Here is a 23,175-nt window from a genome sequence, read left to right on the forward strand (position 1 = left end):
TTGGGGACTGGGTGGGCCTGTCGAATAGGATTACTGCCCATCAGGACTATTCTGACCGGTGTCGATGCCGTGTTCCGTGCTCAGCGTCCGTGAGGATTCGGATTACTTGATGGAATCTCATCATGTTGTTGGGGTTGGGAAAACTTGATTATTCCCGCGAAGCCTTTTTGGCGCGAATGGGATTGTTGGGAGTTCAATGTACGGGTATGTAAGGGCTTTGGCTGTGATAATACGATACAGATGACAAGGACTGACTGTATATAGATCTACTAGTCCCAGAGTAAGTTGTGACTTATTCTCACTTGCGACCTCGCACTCGAGTGTCTTGAGTTATCTTAGTATCCCGCTTGAGACTACCTATACAAGACTTGAGTAAAGAACCATTGAAACACTACTGCCTTCCACAATGGTCTCGGCTCCCGTCCTACTCCCGAGTTAAAGATCGAGTTAACTTTGGAGAATCCGGGGTTTGACGACGCCACGCTATGTTGAACAACTGCTGCTTATACAACTTCATATTGTTCCTGTATATGCAACCTCATTCTCACGGCGGCCATGGTGCTGCACTCATTATCATCCACATACGCCGAACCTAGCCACGCTATCACTGCGCTATAGGCTTTGGGAGGCGAAGAGTTCGAGTGTAGGCAAACAGGTCCGAGATGATGATACTCATGACCTCCGATTTTGAGGTTAGAGGCCGTCTATGGTCAAACTCGTAACTATTATCCATTCGTCGTAGTTTCTACGGCTATGACTATCTTATGCGGTAAGGACGTGGCGCACGTGGGTGGTATCCGTCCCCCCTTTATCAGTGTGCAGGAATTCATATAGTAGCAGACCGAATAGTATTAAAAAACGCGGCAGCCGACATCGTCGTCCTCCGGATCTAAGTCGGCGATCCGTGATCGTGGATCGAACCAAACTCCAGGATATTCTCGACGATCCTATCTAGTCTTAGTCATTGCTATGGAGACTTCGTCGAAAGGCGATAGGTGCCACGTAATATCGCGAGATCCTTTGATATGGGAACTGTTTCCCTTACACTATAAACTTGGGTCTGTTCATCTTTCCAGATAGTCAAGTATAGTCTTCCACTAGGAAGTGCCATGTGGTTTTTTATCAATGCTCTTCGGTATACTTCTTATCTATTTGAAGTTAAAAAGACCGGACGTCATTAAGTCTAATATCGTGAAGCTCACCCACTTTTAGAACCCTTATGACGTACGGACGTGTTTGTAGTATTTTGTCACCTAAACACGTCAAAATATCTGTAATTTTAATAGAGGCTCAGCTTACCGTCAACGATGCAAAGGCTATCTCGAGCAGACTTGACAGTGAGATGTTCAATTGAAGTTTCCACTTGCCGTAATTGTACCTTGCATTGGACTTCCTGCGGGTCAGCGCAACTGCCGCTGTGGAATAAGGCCGCCAAGCTTTTGTTGGTAGTTGTCTTCACTGCCTCCAAAATTAGACATTTCGTGATCATCTCGTGAGGACTTCCCCTATTTCCACTACTTTTGATTCTCTTTCCTGTTTTCCTCTCTCTTTCGACTTAAGCACTTATAATAGTATAAATCTATATTTATGAACATGCAAGAAGCGCTGGAACTATTAAACATTAAGATTGTCAATTATGACCATTGCGATTCAGGAGGATACCGGAGGCTTGGACGGCTCCAACTTAGAACGTAGCCCAAAATTCCGAATTCTAGGTAGTATCTTGTAGCTAATTGCCCTATCGAGCCCTTCCTACAAGTTTGGACTCGATTCAGTGATACATGCTCATCTCATCACCTTAATGGTTGGAAATGGTTCATGCAAGGGCCCAGCTTTGACAGCTCTTATTGCCATTGAACCTTGATAGGGGATAAGATATTTCAAGATAGACTTTGGATAAGTGCATATTACCTACCTAGGTACGTCGATGTACCCATGCGGGGCACGTATATACAAGGACGCTACTTGCATGTACATGGGAGATACGGATTTCCCATTAAGGGTCCAATTGTTAGATCTTTCCCTGTTTGCCCAGGTACCCGTCTAAGACTCAACGTTTCCAAGACATGCATATTCTGTTTGTAGGATGTCCCTCATTAAATCTAACATATCATCAGAATTATTAGGATTGGTTTATTTGATTATTGCGAAGCTATAGCTACCCTTCGTTCTTTGCGTTATGTACCCTTCAGCTGCCAATATGCGGGTGGATTATTACAGTTCAATGTCCCTCTTTTCCCGGGTCTACCCTCGACCATGGCGCAGCTCATTGGCTTACAATCATTACGCAATGAGGCTTTGAGTTTGAGTTGCGTTGGGAGGTAGCGATTATGCCTTCCTTTGAACTTTAGAGGTATATTACCTGCTTTTCCTCGCTTGTAGGTACCTACAAACCTTATCCTCCTAAAGAGGAGTCTGGGGTGCCTCATTGCGACTCCCTCCGCTATCCTCCGTCGTAGCGAACCAACTCTTTCCTTTTTCTATTCTTCTACTTCCCCTCCCCCCTCTTGCACTTTAAATTCTTCTCTTACTTTCATTCCTTTTCTTCTCGCTTCATATTTATTATTTTAAGTCGGCCAACAATCTCGTTTGCGGGTGTCTGCATCCTTCCTTTTTGTTGGCTCACGGCTTCGGCTTGAAACATGCCTCTTCCCGTGGCCGCCAAGGGTAAGTAGTCCAAACAAGGTCATTTGTACTTCCTGTTACCCCACGTCAATCATTGCGGATCACGGATCACATTAGAAATACGCCTGCCTAGCAGTCAGCTGTAGTGGCTCGAGTCCAGTGGCGAGACAGCAGACGTACAACAAACGAACTACGCAAGCTATTCTGTCTATTTTCAATCCTGATCTTTAGGCACCATTATTCTTAGCAATATTCTTCCCTAATGATTTTCCACAAATCTTGTATCTCAATCTACAGTTTTACATAGTAGAAGTCTTTCGTTTGTTCTCTCATTTACACACAATCAAACCCCACCATTTGCATCATGCCTCCTTTTAACCATCCTGCCGTCTCAGTCGGCGTCATCGCCCTTTCGGTCGCCGTCGCAGCTGCCATAGCGGTTTACGAATCACCTGAGCTACAGCGCATGGCGAACGATCTTCGACGCAGAATCGCTATAGCTCTCCACGCTCTCGGCGACAGCGTTACCCCTCAAGAACGAGAGAACCTTTTCAATAGACCCGAAGATGCCGAAGGATTCTTCCGATCCCGGGGAGTTGATATAAACGCCGATGGTGACATGGGTGTCGATGCCGACGATGAGACCCGCCGACGACAACGAGAAGAATTAATGTATTGGAATGCCCTGCGCGAGGAGAAGAGAGCTCAGGAACAAGGCGACCCAGAGAAATTTGGAGGTTCACGGCCGCGAGGCTCGAGTTTTGACGATTTTCTCCGGGAGGACGGCAATGCTGAGAAGGGTACCTACGTTTTTCAGACAGGATTAGAAGCCCAGAACAATGAAGGACTTCGACGACGTGGAGACGGAGCTCGAGGTTTATCTCAATCTATCTACACGAACCCCTTCTCTGACGAGCACGGAATCGACGAGAACATTGCCTTCGAGAACAGTTTAATGGATCCCGAGCGAGATGAAATCGAATCGGATATCTACAGTGCCAGCACACAGCTCGGTACGAAGGACACCACGCCTCAATCCGCAACCCTGTTACCATCTCCCGCTATTACTGCTGCCGCTGCCGCTTCCGCCACCCAGCTAGTCGAGACTGAGGATCACACATCTGCCACCCCGTCAGCGCCTGCCGAACCTTCCGAACGAGAACTTGGCCCTGATGAATATATGACCGCCGGACAGGAGGACTCCCACGATGCTTACAGCTCTATTCAGGCTTGGGCTCATGACGCTTCAACCGCCAGCTTCTACTCGCCTCTACCAGTTTCTCCCGCCGAACCCATGTCTGAGCCAGAGCTTATCAGCGATGGTATGCTGACACCAACGGACTCTGCTTCGCTGGCAGGTTCTGGGGAGGATGTTGGAGAGGCTGTATCTGCAGTGTCATGGACTGGAAGTCGACCTTACGATGTGATGAGCGACGATGAGGGTATGATGACCCCAGCAAGCTGGACCGAGGTCGGAAGCGTGGTGAGCGAGAGCGAGGCCGGCATCGCCGGCGCAGTGCACCATTAATATCGGTGGTTCTCTTCTTGTTTCATCTTCGATACCGCAGGTTTTCATGGCATGGCGTCTTGGTTAGGGATTTGGACTCGAGGTAACAGGATCAGCATTGGACAAATGGGCTAGGCATCCCGACAATGGAGCCATTACTTTGTTTTTTTATTTGGTTCTTTCGACTAGAGGTTATTTGATTTAGAAAATGCAGTACTGAGTACTGAATGGGTATCTAAAGCTCGTCTCAAGTAGTAAAAAGTTTCCTATAAGATTTCTCGTTCCCTTGAATGTGTTCCTGCTTGATATACTAGATCTTTGCTTCCGTAACTCTTATGTCACCTACCTGTCTATTAACGAATCCAACCCTACTTCTCTTCCTCCACCCTCACCTTTCTTCGGCAACGTCTCCTTGTAATCCTCAAACAGCTGCTCGACCGGCCGCCCAACAAGTTCCGTCCAGAAAGCCTTCTCCTCGTACCGCTCCTTCCGCAACTTCTCATTCAACCGGCGCACCGTGCCCTCGCCGAACCGCGCCTCGAGGTACTCCAGAAAATACGCCGTGCCCTGGTACCCGACGTCCCACCTGCGCGGGACGTCGTCCCTCTTCCAGTGCGGCGGCGCCAGACCGCAGCGCAACCGCACCCAGTCGGCTACGCCCTCGATCAGGCCGCCGGGTGCGCTGCCCGATGCGTTCCACTGGTAGCAGTGCACGAGCTCGTGGAGTAGGACGCCGGTGTACTCGGATACGCGCCGCGAAGGGGTGGGCGGGGTGACGGAGGTGATGTAGCGCAGCGAGAAGTGGATTTCTTTGTGCGCGGGGTCGAGGTCGGTGCCGGTTGTGTAGGCTACGCCTTCGATGGGGCGGAGGAGGAGGGTTATTGAGCGGGGTTTTGGGGGGTGGGTTTGGTGTCTGTGGGAGTTGGAGGTTTGGGGGAGGGAGGATGAAGAGGGAGTGGTGGTTGTGGTTGTTGGTGTGGCGGTGGGAGGGTGAGAGGAGGGAATGGGGATGCCGTAGAGGTGCTTGTGTATGGATTCTATGCTGGACTTTAGGACGGCGGGGGCTTGGACTGAGGATAGGAAGATGGCGGATCCCGGGTGTGAGAGGTCTTCTATGTGTAACCTGAGACGGGGAATTTCGAAAGGTTTCTGTTCCTCTTCTTCGTTTTCGGTCTGGGTTGGTGCGGGTTCGTCTTTTGGTCGGACGGGAATGGCGGAGGGTGTTGGTGCTGGCGTTGGTTTTGGTTCGTCGGTTCGTAGCGACATGCCCGGTGTGAAGACTGACGGAGGGACCGGCGTGGTTTCGGGAGGGATAGCCATTGGCGAGTGGGTCGACTTCCGGTCTTGGTCTTCGCCTTGGGAGATGGTGAGGTGGATATGGATGTCCTCCGTAGAGGATAGAATGTTCGATGGATCGGATTGACTCATGGGATTGGAGGATAGAAGCTATCTATACCAATGGGGTGGATTTACAGATGTTTAAACTTCTCGTATGTGACGGTATAATTGGTGTGGAATAATGCGTACATGTACCTAGAAAACATAAGTAAGCAGCAAGGCGTAACTTGCATGAGGCTCTTTCTAAGGTGATGCAATAGGCTCCATCGATGGGATATTTACTTGGTCAGCTTCAAATCGTAGTGCTAGGAGGTGCCCCGCGAAGCCGAATTGGTGAGGGGCAGTGTTTTAATGTGTTAATGGCATTTGCAGGTTCCTGGTCTTTCCATGACAGGGATCCTGGTTGCCGGGATAACACAGACCTATCATGGATAGTAGGGATCACTTAGCGGCGCTGTTAGTGCTATGAAAGTGTGGAGACCGCCCCCCGTTGTCATGGTGGCCATTTCCCGCAACAACAATATTGAGACAGTACTTTGTAGTGTAGCAGACTTTATGACAACAACAACGGGGAAAGAGCGATATTCAGCTTTCCTTGTGCAAGATTTATTCTATCAAACATTACAACTTTCTCCTTCACAACTTATTCTCGCCCACTCACGCAATCAAAAACTTGCTTGCCAATGTTAGCTGATGTTAACTGTCCACCCACCTGAAATGAAATAATCTCTCGAACCGTTATCGCAAACTTTTTGCTTTTGCTTTCGATACTTGAACCACCTAGTCAATTCGACCTTTCTAGATTCGAGTATTTTTCATCAACTGCATCCTACCTAAAACCCCCTATCCACTCCACTGCGACGGCTCGATAGCACGACCTCTTCGCATCCTAATTGAAAGTTAACATAGCGAACACGACCGTATACAATCGCGGATTTTGTTGACACCTCGCGACCTACTGCCTGATCCTCGATTCTCCCGAAGGATCATGGCGGAACTACTCACGGAGGACCAGGTCGCCGGCCTGCTGGCATTTCTCAGAAAAGATGCCTCTGTTGACGCGAAAATCCAACATGTCACTGCCGTGAAATCTGATATTAAACACTATAGCGTGCCCGATACCTGTGTCGCGCCTCTCTTCGAAGCTCTCCGCCTTGCCTCAAGTTCGCAGCACTCGGCGCTCGTCAATGCCGGCTTCACCACGCTTAACCATCTCTTAACGCGCATGTCGCTACAAGAGCCTAAGTACCTCGTGAAAGAGGCCAAGCACACGCTACCGCTCATCATCGAGAAGATGGGTGATCAGAAGGATAAGATCAGAAGTCTGGCCATACAAGCGATGGCGACCATATATGCTCATGTGCCAATCGACGCCGAGAGGTTTGTGCGCAACACTGCCATGGCTGGCAAGAACCCTAGGGCAAAGGAATCGGGCATGCAATGGCTATTACAGGTATGCGCGACTTAACAATTTGTCACGACGTCTATCGTTACACCAGACGCGCTGACAATGACACAGATGAACAAGGAACAAGGCCTACAATTCCGTAACTACGTACCAACCTTGATGGAATTACTAGAAGATGCCGACGGCATGGTCAGAGACGCGGCAAAGAGCACAGTTATAGAATTATTCAAGTTCGCAATCCCCATCCCCATATCATACGGCACAGATTCTAACATTAATGATAGGGACGCGCCGAACGGAGCGAAGTCTGATCTCAAGAAGCAATTGAAGAACTTCAAAGTGCGACCTGCCATAGAGCAAGCCATCGTGAAGGCATTAGCCCCGACCAAAGCAGACCCAGAATCGAGGCCGGGTTCATCGATGATGCAGGGGAGACCAAATTTGGCCGCGAGTGTTTCGTCTCTTGCCAGCGAAAGGCCAATAACACCAATGCCGGAAGCAAAGGTGGAGTCGGTAGAGCCCTCATACGTCAATACCCAACGAGAATTGGACGAAATTATCAAGGAGATGCACCAATGGTTCGAAGGCAGGGAAACCGAACAAAATTGGTTGAAGAGAGAAGAGAGTATCACCAAGCTACGACGCCTCCTTGCTGGCAATGCACCGTCTGATTTCCCGGATGCTTTTGTTAATGGCTGCAGAGGGTTACTCGATGGTATTATCAAGGCTTGCGTCTCACTACGAACCAGTTTGTCCAAAGAGGGATGCGCCCTCATCCAAGATCTGGCCAATACTTTTGGGCCGGGCATCGATCCAATGGTCGAAATTATCATGCAGACTTTCATCAAATTATGTGCTGCTACCAAGAAGATCACATCCCAATTGGCCAATGCTACCGTGGACACTGTCATTGGAAGAGTAACGTACAATGCTAGGATCATGCAGCACATATGGAGTGCTTGTCAGGATAAGAATGTCCAACCGAGGACGTACGCTACGGGCTGGGTGAAGACTCTGCTGAAGAAAGAGTCGCATCACAAGAGCCATCTCGAACATGGTGGAAGCTTGGACATGATCGAGAAGTGTATCAAGAAAGGTCTCAACGATGCAAACCCCGGAGTGCGCGAGAAAATGCGCTCGACGTACTGGGCATTTGCTGCGATCTGGCCCGCGAGGGCGGAAGTGTGAGTTTATGATTTCCCCCTTTTTGACGTGATTACTAATCATGGTAAAGGATCATGGATGGGCTTGAAGCCACCGCGCAGAAATTGCTACAGAAAGATCCTAACAACCCGAACTCTCCGAAGAAGTCCGAACCAGCCTCCCGGCCAGGGCTAGGTCTCTCGAAGAGCACTATGACCAGCACGAAGGCTTCGCTGAGGGAGGCGATGTTAGCGCAGAAGAGGGCCCTAACCACAAAAAATCTGCCTTCTAGGCCGGGGTCTGCTATGGCTACGGTTACTCCAGCGCGGACGGTGTCGGGCTCGTCAAATGTATCTTCCGCTTCACATGCGACTGCTCCTGCAACTCGGACACGTCCAGAACGTCCAGATACGTCAATGAAGTCTCATGGCGGTATGTCGGTAGCACCCATGCGTCCAGCTAGAAGAAGACCGGACATTGCACCTCGACCCGCTACTGCCGGGCCTTATTCTGTCAGATCTCACGATGGACCATCAAGGGAGCACACGAGCCCCACCGACGCTGCAAAGGCCAAGGGTGTGACGCCAAAGACGATCTCGGGGTCGCCTAGGAGGACGGCTCCAAGAACCCGTCCTGGTCACGTAGCAACTGCTAGTGAATCCAGTATTGCTGCTCCTACTCCTTCTAAGCCAGCAAATGGTAAACCAACCAAATCTCCAAGGACTAGTCCGACTAGAGGTCCAGTGAAGAGTCCGGGCAAGGTTAGGCCACCATTTGCAAGTGAGCCCAATCTTAGCAGCCCCTCGAATCCAAACGAGGAAATCACGCTTGTCGTGCCAACTATCGCTCAGTTGAAGGAGAGCGCACGATCGGCCTCGCCCAAGCCTTCACCCCAGCCTTCGCCGAGAACGTCAATAATTATCGAGGATGCGGATGCCTCGATCGTCTCTAAATCCGCATCAGCCACTCCAACTCCGACACCGTCGAAAGCTCTCAAAGTCTACGAAGACCCCTTTACGGAGGATCAAGCGACTCCCCGCCCGTCGGTGAATCCCGTGGTAGAGCGGCCGGTGCTTGAAGATAGGCCCGTTAATGAAGATGCTGCTAATCTGACCCAGACTCCTACCGGGACGGGTGGGGCCAACGGTAGTCCTCATGTTTCCCCGGATAAGAACCGCCAAAACTCTCGTCTGATCGAAAGCGGCATTGCTAGAATCAAAGCCCAGACATTAGACGTACATGGTTTCCGGAAATTACAGAGCCTTCTCCGTGACAACAAGATATCGCTTGACGATAGCAAGTTTGATGCTTTGCTACAGGGACTATTCGAGTATCTCGAATCTCCCCTGGGCAACATTGCTCCAGAAAAGGTCCAGGATGTCAAGGCGCAGATCCTTGCAACTATCAAGTTGCTGCTCAAGAAGTCTCGTGAGAGGTTCCAACCTCACGTGTCACGGGGACTAGAAGCTCTGCTTGCTGCGCGTACTCGCTACGATGCTCGAACGCATATCGTAAGCGGGTTGGAGCTCCTGGCAGACGAATTGGTGGTACTCGGTGACGCGGACGAGATTACAGTGACTATGACGAAGAATCTGACAAATATGGATATGGACACGTCGGGTCATCGTAGCCTAAGCATGGGCCTCCACGTGCTCAAGGAATTAGTTGACACGAGAACTTCGTTTTCGCCTAACGAGAGCGAAATCACTGGCCTACTAGGTCTAGCGAGCAGGTGTCTCGAAAGCAAGGAGAGTGGCGTTCGGATGGACGCCGTACAGCTCTGTGTTGCGCTGCACGCTCGCTTGGGCGATGCTAGGTTCTGGGAGAGTATGAAGAGTGTCAAGGATGACCCGAAGAGCCTGATTACTTATTATATCGTCAAGAGGCAGAGGGAAAACGGGGTTGCTGCCTAATGATAACGACGGAGAGTGAGAGGGCTCTTTGGGCTTCCTTTCCTTTATCGTACATTGGTCTCACTGCTTAGGCATGATTCTCTGGTCTGCCTTGCATATACCATCGTTTGGTCCCAGGCACTACATAGTCATTCGTTGGGCGCTGGTGTTCTCTTTGTCTCTGTATATCTCTGTTTTTTTTGCATTCGTCGCGATACCATGCCTTACCGATACGGGAGCCGAGTTCATTCATACATATCTAGGTACTCCGCCGTACCGCACTGTATCATACCCCAGCATCTGAGAAAGGCGGGAAATTATACCCTGAGACGCGGTGTCGGATGGGGGGATCCATTATACCTAACGGGCGAAAAAAGGGCGAAACGGAATGCAATTAGTAGTGCCTTAACTTTTTACCTTCGGATAGGGGGAAATTCAAGGTTATTCAGGGGCTTGCAAATGGGTAAGGGACACACTTGCACATAAAAGCTGGGTGCCAGACCGGGTACCCGGGCTTAGGGGTTTACCGTACAGATTTTGTAATTGATAGTTGTGTTGTGTCACCAAGTTGTCTTTGAGGTGGTGGACTTGTGACGGGGTTTTGTAGTTCAATCGATGGGATGATACCTGATTATCTGACTTAGCTGAGCTTCCGAGATTGAGAGTGAGTGAGTGATAGTTAAGAATTAGTGTATCATATTGTTGATGTGAATATTCAAGGGGGGTAAAGGTTAGTTCTGTATTTTGTCGAATAGTTGATTTCAATACACCCCCCTTTTTGAGAGGAAAGGAAGTACAATTCAGCTCAAGGATCGGAATTAGTTGAAAGGATGCCCTGGATTATTTAGCAGTTGAATGACAATTCTTATCGAGCTTCACATGAATAGCAAAGATTCAAGTCGCATGAATTAGTTTCGTGTTAATTAAATCTAGTTCTCATCGACTTGTTGCTGTAAATTGTTGAACAGATTAGTGATAGCATGAATAGGTGATCCTCCCTTGTCCACGTTGTGGTTCAGTCATCGCTTCTATCTGCAAGGTCGATAAACCTCCTGCAAAGCCATCCCAAGCTTACTCGACATATCTGTTGGGCGTTTTTCCAATTCTAATTGCACCTGTTGCATATCCGTCAACTATGCCATCATCATCACTATTGATTGTTCCTCCATTTTGATTTTGTCAAAGAGTTAATCGAACTCTTTGGTAAGTAGGCTATGCATCTATGGCGTCCCCATTCCAAGTGCTGTTTGATGCAACGCCGAAGGTGATGTAGATGGAGGAATTACATGTATCTCTAACGCGAGATGCAGTTCTACATTTTCCGTAGCAAAACGATACAGCAGTATCCTCTGTTCGTCGATGACTCCTTGTAGGTTACCAATCAGTATGCTCTCTGCTTCCTCTTGCGAGGTCGTTCGAAAGTACGTTTTTCCTACTGAATCTGCAGGATCTTATATCCTGTCTGATAGTAAAGAACCTCATTCCCGCTCAAAAGTATGAAGAGTAGGTGATTTTACGGCTAGAATCAGCGGGTGAAGTTTCCACATACCGCCCAGTCCCTGGGAGCCTTGGTCTACGTTTAAAAGTAACCCAGCCCCAGCAGCTCCCAGAATTTCTGGTATTTTGCGGCCTTCCTCAGCTCCGTGATATGTGCGGCGAGGTTGTTGTCCATGCACATGTTTTCTATCTCCAAATGTCTTTCCCTCAACTTAAGAAAGGTTCAAGGAACCAATACATCTCAAAAAGGCCAGCTTCGGTTTATGAACCAGTGGTGCTTTTAACATTTGTCTCTTCCTCTTTGACGGAAGTAGGTGCCAACTAATCAACAGCCATCTTTTTCCTTATAAACACCTCTAAATATGACACGCTGGTCCTCATCCAGAAGCTCATCGGAGCTTCGCAGTGTCTCCAGATAGCGGCGCATGTAGCCATAGTAAATCATGTTTGCCTCCGTCTTGCGCGGAAAAGCAGGAGTTGCCCTTGACTGTCTTCGTCTGTTCTGGAGTTCCTTCGGATTGAAATAAATTCGAGTCCTCCTGTTGATAGAGGCCCGGAAATTACAAGAAGTGGAATGCTCCATTCGTCGGATCGTACTTGTAATTGTAGCTCGGACGCTTCGTTTGAACTGGTCCGCGGCCAGCAAAGCCAACACGCGTGGCATCTTCAGCAATGGCGATATTGAAAGGAAATAGATTCTCTGTAAAGCAGCCCTGCATTGCTTGCCTCAAACCGCTTATTCATCTAATTATTGATTAAATCTGGAAGTATCCTTTAATGTTCCACTTGCGATTTCTAATCGTCAAGTACGGAAACACGAGAACCCATCATTTGGGTTTACCGTGAACCAAATCGCAGAACGACCGTCTTCCCTTGTGTGACAACTGCGCGATCCTCTGAGAATGCAGATGTCGTTATCAGACCGGCAAGTTTAATAACGGGGTGGGTACATGAGTCCCGGACATCTTGGTGGACTTTATAGTGTTTTCCACCAAAAGAAACACCAGCCCTGTAGCATGGGGTTCCAAATCCAGCTCTACCAGGGCAATGGTGCTGGGCGTCGCTCCTGAACCGGTGTAATCTCCTGGCTGGCGGAAACTAATACTAGGCAGTCTCTATGCTGTTCCTCCTTCCTGAGGATGCTGTAGTAAATGGGGAAGGCAGCGGCACAAGCAAGTGAAGTGGCCGCCACGGTTCTCTCGTGGTATTCTTATTCGCCTCTTCGGCCTTTTTCTGCATAAAATTTGCATCCGGACGCTGCCATATAAGGAGAGCTGTCCTCCCAGGCCGAAATTATGATAGCCGATGTTTTGTAAAATTCCTACATAAGTCTGCATGTGTCCCATAGCGGGGGAACAGACACAATGTTAAATCAAGGTTGAGGTGGTCCACTGGCGGAAGATCCTTCGATTCCACGACATCGCTCATAGCTTGGATTCCTTTCGCTAGGTAGCTATCTCTTCTCATCAATTGATGATACCTTAGCTTTCCTTACTGCATTTGGCCCTGTAATAGGTATCTTTTCTAATATAATCATTAGCTAACTGTCTGATGGACATGGTAGATTGATGGTCAGGGGTGGAATTGATGTGATGAAAAGGGATATGAATACGGGCGGAACCAGCACGGCATTTGCTTCTGTGATGTTTTGCCCGGGGTTGCAGAGAATTCAGCATCCAGTGTTTTGGATGACTGCCTACCTGGTATCTCTAGGCAGGCTACGCGCACCACAAATACTGCTGGTTTTGTGACGGCGGTTACTTGTAAATTATCCTGTGCTGCAATGTTGATGGGTACATCATCATTATATCGAGTATGACATGTATATGATGAGAAGGCTCTCACTAGGTAAGCTGTGTCAAAGCATCCCTCATATAACCTACTACCTTACTAGCAATATTCTCAGCATTATTGTCGATCAGGAGGGTTCGGCGGGTGGTGGGCCTTATCTGCCTTCCATCCTTCGCCACTCCTCTGAGGACCTGAAATGCGGCCTTAACGCCTGTAGTAGAGAAGTGTGATACTTCCACTACTAGGTAGGTTGCCGCTTCCTTAGGGCTTGCACATTAAGCCCTTTCCTAATAAGTTCGTCAGGTACAATTTCACTCATGAAATATGAGGTTTCCTAGAACGACGTTTAGGATATGAGTGCGTCGTGTAGTTTGAGTCACTTCTTGTGTTCTTGTGTTTTGCGTGGAATATTGCAAGTATGTTTTGGTATTTTTTTTTTTTTACCCTCCCCCAAGGATACACTTGACTGAGTGCTATGGTTGTCGAGAAAATCGTCGGTTTGTTGGTATAGAAATCTCTTGCTAAAGTTGAGATAGGCTTGACTGGGCCTTGCGGACTTGTCGTGCGTTACGTGTGAGGGGGCAAAGGAAATCTTATGGGGAAGTATTAAAGATTACCGAGTGGATACAAGGTCGGTGATTTCCTACTACGGTGCTTTCATGTTGATATAACTATATATACGTATTTTTCTTGATTCTTGTTAGGAACATAACCGAGAGAATGCTTAGGTACTCTTATGTAGCTACCTAGGTATAATAGAGAATCTAGGGGGAAAATGTTCACCTATATATACATAATCCGGAGCTCTTTATTTTATGACTCAACTCAAGTAGAGGCTTCTGAGAATACGATGCTTGTTCTGACAACGGGCGTCTACAGTGTCACATTTGGAGGAATAACTGATTTTCAAGCATGAATAGGTAGATTAATAAGATTCATATAGTACTGTTCATATTTCAGTTGAATTGAGCACTTGTGTAAATCCGTTTGAAGAGCGTTGAGTCATTGCTTGCCTCCTACTGCTCCTAAGAACAAGATCAGTGATGTAATCCATACGCTTGAATCAAGCATATAACAGTACTATATTATCTGTTGGATAATTGTGTTAGGAATTAAGTGTTGTCATATCTGGCCTGTTATCATGCAAATAAATAGAAAGGGGGTGAGTCAAAAGAGAAGGCGAAATATGACCTTAGTAGTAGTCCTAGATTGATCCCATAGCCTACTTTATGAACCAGATGAATTTGGCTTAGCCCAAATAAAGTCACAGTAATGATTTATATAACCTCTGGACCCAGAAATGTCATGGTAACGAAGAGTTCCTAGCATTAACTTCCAACCTTTCAGAGTTGATAATGAAACCGACGAGTTGCTTCTAGAACGAAAAGTCATATTATCTTTAACCTCGGAGTAACAGTTGGAACACATTAAATATCTAGCTTGAAGGAAGCACTTATTATCACATCTAACAAGCCAAGTGTTGAGACACAATTGTTACAATATCCTCTAGGGACCATAGCTAACTCTATGAGGAGTCCAATCTCATCCCATCAGCCAAATAAGCAAAGAGCCGCCATGTAGTTATAAGGCGCCGGAGTATCCCTAATGCGAAGCCTCGCCAACCCGACCCAGAAGCCAATGAACGATACCTTGAGGACGATCGGTGCCCAAGCACCTAACGCCCGAACATGAATGTGAGAAAATCCGGAGTCCTACTCCTGCATTGTATCAGACTCCTGACTAGCCTGACCTTGACCTTGGACTCCTAGCGACCGTAACCTCTGCGATAGTAAACTCTCCGCGACACCAGTGTTGCCGTTTATCAAGTGGGCGAATGGGTTGCCGCCATAACCTACATCTCCCTTATTAAGTTTGTCGTATCTGTTAATTTGGCCATCCAGGCTACTCCAGCTTGATACGTCGTTCGAATTCTGTGTATTCGGCCGACTGGTCTGAGACGAATTGGGCGACTGAGGGTCAGAAAATCCCAAGTTGCTACCTTCATCTACCGTATCTCTTGGACCATTGTGCATGAGAGGAACAGGCTCAACTGGCGTATTGAGTCCGCCGAAGTCGGACGAATAGGACTGATGCGATACATTTGCCGAATGAAGTCCATGAGCAGCATCATAGACTTGTTGGTTAGGGCCGACGAAGTAGAACCCAGAACTGCGTCGTCTAAACGCTTTGTCAGCAGCTAGACTGGCGCCGGGGCCGGTACCTCCAGATATAGGAGGATGCATCACTCTTATCGACTTGTAAGTAGTGAATCTTGGTTCAGGCAAAGTAATCTCGTTGCGAAGTTTCTCTTTCCCGTCAGGCACGCGGTTTGCGAAGACGACTCTAATGCTCTTGTACAGAAAATAACGGCCTCTCGAAGGACAACATATATGTAGATGGACAAGATATCTGAGAATTGGGCGATCTCCCGTCCCGTTGTCCTTCAGAGGCATATTCTCAATGATCGGTCCGGCTGAATAGCTTCGTTGCCGGATGAACGTCTTCGTACCAGGCTCCATTCCCGCCAGATCGTACGGAACCAAGAATAGCTTGACTGCTGTCTTATTGGGGTTCTTGATAATAATTTGTATTTGCCCCTTTTCGGGAATACGATAGCTCCCGCCAGGGGGTGCCCTGGGAGAACTTGACCTACGCTTGGGTCGTTGAGTTTTGCGGGTGTCGCGATCAGATGGTTCTACAGAACGACGGTTCGCCTCTGCTCCATTGTCTTCTGCTGGCAAACGCTCTTGAGTACGACTTTGTATCTTTCGTTTTGATCTTGCATCATCGCCTTGATTTGGAAGGCCATTTTCCAAGTCTATTTGTCCAACGTACGGACTGGGCCCATCTTCTACCTTCGGATGACCCTGAGAAGAGCTACCGTAACTATAAAACACAGCAGGAAAAGGCAATGTCACATGAGGCGGACACCGTAGGCTTGACTTGCACTTACCCAGCCCAAGGACACCGATCTGTGCCAAGAAATCAAGCGGCTTCGAGGGAGTTGTTGACATTCGTCCACGCAAGATACTTTCCTCGTACGATCCTACCATAGATGCATGTTGAATCGGTGAGACGTCTGAGCTATATGACGGACGTCTAGGCCGTAAAAGCGCAGGGGTTTGTGGAGAAGATGAAGTCGTTGGAAAGTTAGGAGTAGAGGCCAGAGAGCGTCGGGGCTGGTGCGCCTGGTAAGGAAAGCTTCTCTCTGGGCGTAAATGAGATGGTTGCATTGGTGATGGGCTGTGGGGCATGCCATACGAGGCTGAATGAGGGGACATGAAGGTGTGTCGACGTGGATTTCTGGGGAGACTTGAACTGATATCGATGCCATCCATGGGAGAGGTCAGATCAATATCTTCGTTGCTCTCCGATTGAACCAGTGGACTGGTAGGTGGCTTGTAGACGAAGCTCGAGGAGATGGAAGACGATAATGAAGACAACCCAGGTGCTTGGTCTGGTCTTCTCGTTGAGATCTCCCGCCTCTCAAATTGAAAGGGCGTAAAATCCCTCGGAGGCGAAGTAGCAAACCATGAGTCACCAATACCACTGAAATCTTGCCTTTTTGGAGCTTGCTGGCCATCTTGTACAGGACTAGCATCTCCGGATAATTCATCTTGTGTGAAGTCGCCGCTATGGAGAGCTGAACGTGGGCGCTCAATACTCAATCCCTCCCGCCTTCTACGTTCATCATCGGAATCGGGACTTTTCTTTTCTGGGGTTATCGGGGCTGGAGGTAGCAGAGTTGGTGAACCTGCATTCGAACGTTTCGGACTACGGGTAGGAGAGACAGGTTGTTGGCCCCATATCGATTCAAACTGATTATCAACCACGAAGTTAGCCACTTCAGATGTCCTGTTCATACCTTGAAGTGGGAAGGGATTACGAACATGTCGATTCGGTTTCCAAGTCGGACTCTCGCCTCTCTTTAGTCGTTCGATGAGTTCAGATCGATCGGAGCATTCAGTCGGGGGATTTCGCTCTGGTGTTTGTGGTGCTGGAATATCTGAGATCGGACCCTCGCACAATTCCGTACTGATGCTCTCCTCCGATTGTTTTCTTCGTAGTGTACTGTCTTCTCTATCTTCTTGACCTTGGTCTGGTTGTGACGCCATTGTGGGTGACGTTGGCTTTTCAGCGGACTCCCTCCGCTCTAGATCTATCTGGAACATGGGCATCGTGCATTCGGTGGCTGGTCTAGATGTTTATGAATTAGGCCATGTTATAAGCATTTAAGCATTTTCAATCGTCTTCGAAGGGTTTCTTTTTCACTGTGGAGAGATGGGTCGGTATCAGGAACTGACTCGTGCTCGCCTCATTGACTCAGAGGACAGGGAAGTTTGAAACGGAGCGGCAAGGGTATGTTCTGTTTGGTAAAGGTAGGGCTAGCTGGTAGGGTTGAAGTGGGTTGGGTATTTCCAGCGCTTCGTCTAGTTAGACTCAAAGTTGAAGTTGAGAGGTTGAAGAAAGGCCTATTATCATAAGACAGGTGTAAGAGGTCGGAAGGTACATTAATGTAGGATTGTTTCTGATCATCCGGACTTTCCTCACCTATCAATCTTATGACTTGTACAGCGACTTTTAGTAAGTCCAGCGTCATAATTAGCGCCTGTTAAATGCTATTTAACCCACCTATTCGGGAAAAAGACTGCCAAATTCGGGGCGGTATCGGCAGGGATAGGCGGTGACAGGGGCGATGGGCCTGTGCTGTAATCCGGAAAGAGCTAGACTTGGCACACTTGGTTAGGTAGGTCCATCCAGGTACATAGTGCGTGCATAAACGGGTTTATCCACTGCAACTTGGAACTTATCGATACCTACAACTTTAGACTTCAACGTTTTGAGTTGTGAAATTGTTAATCGCAGCGATTCAAGATTGTCATTCACTGTAGTCTCATCTACATAAATCTCATATCCGGTGATTTCATACCAGCAACAACCTGTTTGGTGAAGATGCCAGTGAAAAGACCTCTCGAATCAGACAGTGCAGCCACTCCAGCGGCGAAAAAACTTCGTAAAGGTTTTCGCGTTGGACCACAAAATCTTCCCGACGGACCATGGAAGAGAAAAGGTTTGCAAGCACTCTCACCCTCCAAGAGCATATGAATGACTAATCGAAATCTGCATTAAGTGGATAAGATAAAGAAAAACCTCATTCATAAGGCGAAGGTCAAGAAGGCATACAAGAAGATAAAGGCTGCGGAACAGGCATCTTCTAAACTCGACCCTGTTACTTCTGCGGGTACCGAAGATGGACATGGAGATGCAGAGCCTCCTTCACCTCAGCTTCACCCTGAGAGGCAGGCAATGCTAGATAACGATGAAGAGGAACAACCAGAACCCCCCTCGCAGCCTCAATCAGGGGATCGCCCGCGCCGGCGTAAACAGCACCCGCGCAAGCCCGGCTACTTTGACAAAGCCTCGGCCGATGCAGAGCGCAAGAAGGCTGAGGCAGAAGCTCGTGCTCAAGAGATCGAGAGGCGCAATGAAGAGCGAAATCGCAAGATCACCGAGCGTGAGAAGTTTAGAAAAGCCATGGCGAAGGCGCGGAAACCTGGCCGAGATGGCCAGCGCAGGTTAGGCAGGGAGAGTGGACTATTGCTCGAGAAGGTTAAGAAAATTGTCGGTGAGACGAAGTGAAGGCAATTTCATTCCCAATCGGAAGGCAGAACGATGGCTTATCGACTAGCTAGGATACGATGATATCCAGCCAAACCGAACGTTGAGCCGACGCAAATTTGTCACTAGGATGGATTACAGTTGAAGCCGCGCTATGAAAGGTTTCCAATGACACGGTCGGGATAACACGAGATGCCCATACGAACACTACAGGCAATTCTTCGTACCCGGCTATTACTCAGAAGAGCTATGAGAGACAGCCTACTCAAGAAGGTTGGATGAGAACGTGTGTCAAATTTGGATTGGGAGAGAATGAGCATGAGCCCATAGCCCTGAGTTGCTTGGTAGGCTTCACTTCTCGCAAATTCACCAGTCAGCTTTCCGAACTGACAATACGTATTAAGGCTTAATTCGTTTTACATGATATAATTACATTAATGTGAATACTTCCGATCCGGAAGCTCAGGTCTCAGTCGCGGTGTAGGAACCGGGAGTTCGTATGTCCACTCCACGTCTTCGGCGGGTAATTCGCCCCTTACTGTGCCACTGATCTCTATCGGTTCAACCGGCGTTGGCGATGACACCATCGTCCCCGGCGTGACTGACCTCATCCGCGGCGAATCTTTCGGCCATGGCTCTGGTCTATACTCGTTAAAAGTGCTAGCCACCATCGTGCTTTCGCGGCGGCGCCGTCGCCACCTTAGTATCAAGAATACGAGGGTGCTCGTAACGCTAAGGAACACCACTCCTCCCACCGTGCAACCAACGATAACGCCAGTCTTTTTAAACCTCGAACTGTCCGGTTCCGTTGAGGTCGAGTTTCCGGTCGTACCATATGTGCCCGAGCTACCGTTGACGAATAACTCTTCCAAATTATTACACCAGGTCACCGTGTTCATTCCTCCTTGTGCGTACCAATCCGCTACTTCTTTCGGGCTTTCGTATTCCGCCGTATTTGGGTCGTATGAATCTGTCCATTTCAACTCTTTCATGTCGTATATTCCAAGTCCCTGCTTCCATGGATCGGGCGTCATCGTGGGATTTCGCAGTCCAGGTCCGCCATCCACACCTCCGTAACTCAACATCTGCCTTTTCCCTCCGCCAACTACTGCGCAAGCATGGTCGGCACGCGGCGTGCCGGGAGAGTGCGCATCAAAGAAGACGAATCCCGGAAGCGATAATATATGCACATCCGCAGACGTGCTCTCCGTTTGGTCTGATGAGCCGCCATATATGAATCTAACACAACGTGTCAATACCAGGTCACTTCCCACTACTCCTCTTAACCTAGTTATTCAGAAGAGACCAGATAATGAAAGTAGACCTACATTTCATACGTATTATTCGGTCCCTGAACCCCAACACTACACGCGCGCTCAATCGTCGGCGGCCGCGTCCCACTCGTCGCCTGTCTATACCACATGCCCGTGACCGGATCGTGCAGAGTGACGGTATTCCAAAGGACCTGCACAACGCTATCATTCGTCGCATCCACCGGCGTCTCGGCGCCGCCGAAGAAAAGCAACAACCCGTTAGGTCCGAAAGGAACGAATTGGGCAAGGCCGTTTATATTCGTGCCGTATCCCCCGTAGTTCGAGACGGTCGAGCTATTGGCCCACAGCCCGGTTTCGAAGTTGTACGATATAAGCCCCGTCAACGCATAACCCGGATCCTCCTTTTGGACCGCGGCGTCGGTCCGCGAGGTGACTTGGCCGCCGAGCGCGTACCCCACGTGGTTGGCCTGCGTGAAGGCCGCGCCCACCGGCTGCGATAACTTGGAGAAGTCGCGGAAATCGCCCTGCGTGACTTCCGACCAGGTCCCGCCCCCCGTGCCGTCCGTGTTGAATAACCATAACTGATTCTCGGGCGGTGGGTCCGACCCCACGGCCATCCCGCCCCAGGTGTACAGAGCGCCGGCACCGTTGGTCGGGTCGGACCAATAGATCTGCTGGTCGATAAGGGGTGCCGTCTTGGTGATCGAGCGGAATGTTACTGTCTCGTTCGTCCATGACTCGTTCAGGTTCAGGGAAAATGTCGAGTTGGCTGCTCGATGATTAGTAGACACGTTCAAGGTGCTCGGTGTACCGATGCGAAGATGCTGAATATACCGGCGTATGAAGGGTATGTTTGACCCGATTGGGTGCCATTCGACCCCGTCCCGTTGACCTGCTGGGACAGCTCGCCACCGTCTATGTAGAGGTAATAGCTAAACGCCACGACTGTACTCAGAAATTAGATCCGGGTCACCTTTTCCACTCGGCACGCTGCGCATTAACTAACCTGTAGGATACCTGTGCCGGACGAAACCGTCAAGACCAGGAAAATCTCCATCCGCATCTCGTCTAGCGATCCCACGCCCATCCACCAAGCCTTCCCTTCCTCCCAGAAGCCACAACGCCGCAAGTAGAAGCGGCGACACTAAAGGCGCACACGAGCCCTTCATCGGGGCGGTTTGAACATTTCAGTCAGGAGGAAGGATTGAACATTATGAAGGGGGGGCTTGGGTAGAAAGGCGCCGCCCGAGAATAAAGTAAAGTAAGGGTTCGAGTTTCCAGGGAAGCGAAGGAAGCAGGTGAAAAAAATCCGGGGTCAAGTTCGAAGGAATGGTGAAAAAGCTGCAGGAGAATTCCTTCTCGGATGCGGGTGCGCGGGCAGAGACCTTTTGCATCGCCAGCTCACACACACACATAGACACACGCACACACACAGCAGCAGCCGCTGTCAGGTCATGTATGTATGTATGTCTCGCAGCCGAATTGGGGGAAATACCGCCTCAAAAATTGACCGGGCTGCTACGCTTTTTGCTTTTTGCTTTCTACGCACGCATGTAAAAACTGCGAACTGCTACCTCGCCAGAAGGGGGGGCGGAAAATAAGTTTCGCAGCCCCCAAGGCCGAGGGGAGAGCGGATTCGCTGACGGACTTTATATCTGGACTTCCTTGCCTACCTTATTTACCTACATACTCTTACTTCATATGTACTTACATCTTGCTTGCTTACTTACTTACTTACCCACCTGTCCTCATAGCGCAATTCCTTCAACGTAATAGTAGGTATATTCCGTACCAAATCAGCAGAACACCTGGGAAAGCAACACAACGAACGGCGCGGCGACGACGCAATGAGAACAGGGGTTCAGACAGCTCGGGATCGGGAACCCTGGCGCGCGCTGCCAGGACCGGTACCCGTTCCTAGGAGTTTGCGTCGTATTTGCGAACTACTATCAACTAACATGCCACCTTAAGCTTACCTTGCCAATCGAGACCTATGTAGGAATTGACGAGACGAGGCAAAAAAACTAGCGAAGCGAAAGCAACGTCTACATACCTCCAACAGCACGATTGCGGCGTTGGTTGATTTTGGTTGAATTTTTTTTTTGGGGGGGTAGGGGCTTGGGACGAGTACCGAGACATGCTTGCTTCTATTCGATATTCATCGGCGCCTGTCCCGTCCTTTTTACGGAGGGTGATACACGGCTCTTCCCGGACACACGTAGGTTGTCGTGCTCGGATAGCTGTCTCAGTATCTATCTCAATAATTGAAGTACTTATATGCATCCACTCTATGTAATAACCCGCGCGTCCTCTCACGCTTTTGACTACCTAGGTAGGCACGTAGAGGATGCAGTAGGTGCCAGAAAAGGCCGTGGGGTTGAGAAGCAGGCTGGGCGGCGCCAAGCTGCTTTGGGGCGGCTGTAGGCGCTGCAATTTACATCAATGATCCTTCGGCTCGGAATCGATCGCTGGAGGATCGCGTTTTTTTCCAGGGGTGTAATATGGCATTTGGGGGGAGGGGGGGGACTTGTTAGGTATTGCATGGCTCCCTACATTAATTACCTACGAGGCTTGTTCCGTCACTTGACGTTCGATGCTACCAACTAATGTAGTTGGCTGCGAGGTTTCGTTTTGTTCTTTGTTTCGTTTCGTGCGTAAATCGTTTCCTCGGCTGGTTGGTGGATGGTTAGGTGAACGGCCAACAATGTGATATGTGAGAGGCTACTAATATAAGAAACTACCTAGGTATGATGAAAGAAAGGACTGACTGTCCTCTTCCTAGTATATCTACGCAGGTATATAGTAGGTAAGCTGAGTGAATACCAGGTAGTGAGTAGTCTAGACTATCCCAACATTCGATATTCTTGCTAAATTTAATGGCGACCAGGCTTAGCTCCAGCTCGCAATATGGCAGCGTTAACATACGTGTAGATGGCGTTGGACTGCACAGACGATTAGCGCAAGGGATAGGTATGGATGTACATATGTAGGTAGGTATGCAGCAGACGCCATGAATCTAGGCGACCGGCCGCCGTAAGCAGCCCTGCCACGTTGACCTAACATCGTCTATCTCACTGCACA

General features: G+C 49.0%; 6 protein-coding genes across 6 annotated transcripts; 3 read left to right on the forward strand and 3 right to left on the reverse strand.

Moving 5' to 3' along the window:
- The first annotated feature begins 2,709 nt into the window (after positions 1-2,709).
- F4807DRAFT_114788 (uncharacterized protein) lies at positions 2,710-4,313 on the forward strand. The gene has a single exon (XM_047992811.1). The coding sequence runs from the start codon at positions 2,990-2,992 to the stop codon at positions 4,151-4,153; it is 1,164 nt and encodes a 387-aa protein (XP_047858633.1). The 5' UTR covers positions 2,710-2,989; the 3' UTR covers positions 4,154-4,313.
- A 1-nt stretch (position 4,314) lies between these two features.
- F4807DRAFT_114766 (BSP-domain-containing protein) lies at positions 4,315-5,973 on the reverse strand. Its single transcript, XM_047992810.1, has one exon. The coding sequence runs from the start codon at positions 5,558-5,560 to the stop codon at positions 4,475-4,477; it is 1,086 nt and encodes a 361-aa protein (XP_047858634.1). The 5' UTR covers positions 5,561-5,973; the 3' UTR covers positions 4,315-4,474.
- Positions 5,974-6,322: 349 nt separating this feature from the next.
- On the forward strand, positions 6,323-10,033 carry F4807DRAFT_114794 (ARM repeat-containing protein). Its single transcript, XM_047992812.1, has 4 exons — positions 6,323-6,923; positions 6,990-7,108; positions 7,163-8,062; positions 8,113-10,033. Exons 1-4 carry the CDS (start codon positions 6,459-6,461, stop codon positions 9,932-9,934), a joined length of 3,306 nt encoding a protein of 1,101 aa, XP_047858635.1. The 5' UTR covers positions 6,323-6,458; the 3' UTR covers positions 9,935-10,033.
- Positions 10,034-14,522: 4,489 nt separating this feature from the next.
- On the reverse strand, positions 14,523-17,774 carry F4807DRAFT_406711 (uncharacterized protein). Its single transcript, XM_047996318.1, has 2 exons — positions 17,092-17,774; positions 14,523-17,019 (listed from the first exon to the last, which is right to left on the reverse strand). The coding sequence occupies exons 1-2, from the start codon at positions 17,377-17,379 to the stop codon at positions 14,914-14,916; spliced, it is 2,394 nt and encodes a 797-aa protein (XP_047858636.1). The 5' UTR covers positions 17,380-17,774; the 3' UTR covers positions 14,523-14,913.
- Positions 17,775-18,024: 250 nt separating this feature from the next.
- F4807DRAFT_114825 (uncharacterized protein) lies at positions 18,025-18,907 on the forward strand. Its single transcript, XM_047992814.1, has 2 exons — positions 18,025-18,272; positions 18,333-18,907. The coding sequence occupies exons 1-2, from the start codon at positions 18,155-18,157 to the stop codon at positions 18,839-18,841; spliced, it is 627 nt and encodes a 208-aa protein (XP_047858637.1). The 5' UTR covers positions 18,025-18,154; the 3' UTR covers positions 18,842-18,907.
- Positions 18,908-19,047: 140 nt separating this feature from the next.
- On the reverse strand, positions 19,048-21,655 carry F4807DRAFT_114821 (uncharacterized protein). The gene is made up of 4 exons (XM_047992813.1): positions 21,101-21,655; positions 20,929-21,039; positions 20,149-20,863; positions 19,048-20,059 (listed from the first exon to the last, which is right to left on the reverse strand). The coding sequence occupies exons 1-4, from the start codon at positions 21,261-21,263 to the stop codon at positions 19,255-19,257; spliced, it is 1,794 nt and encodes a 597-aa protein (XP_047858638.1). The 5' UTR covers positions 21,264-21,655; the 3' UTR covers positions 19,048-19,254.
- Positions 21,656-23,175: the final 1,520 nt, after the last annotated feature.

Source organism: Annulohypoxylon truncatum (genome assembly GCF_022578515.1).
Source record: "Annulohypoxylon truncatum strain CBS 140777 unplaced genomic scaffold F4807scaffold_2, whole genome shotgun sequence".
Lineage (NCBI taxonomy): Eukaryota > Fungi > Ascomycota > Sordariomycetes > Xylariales > Hypoxylaceae > Annulohypoxylon > Annulohypoxylon truncatum.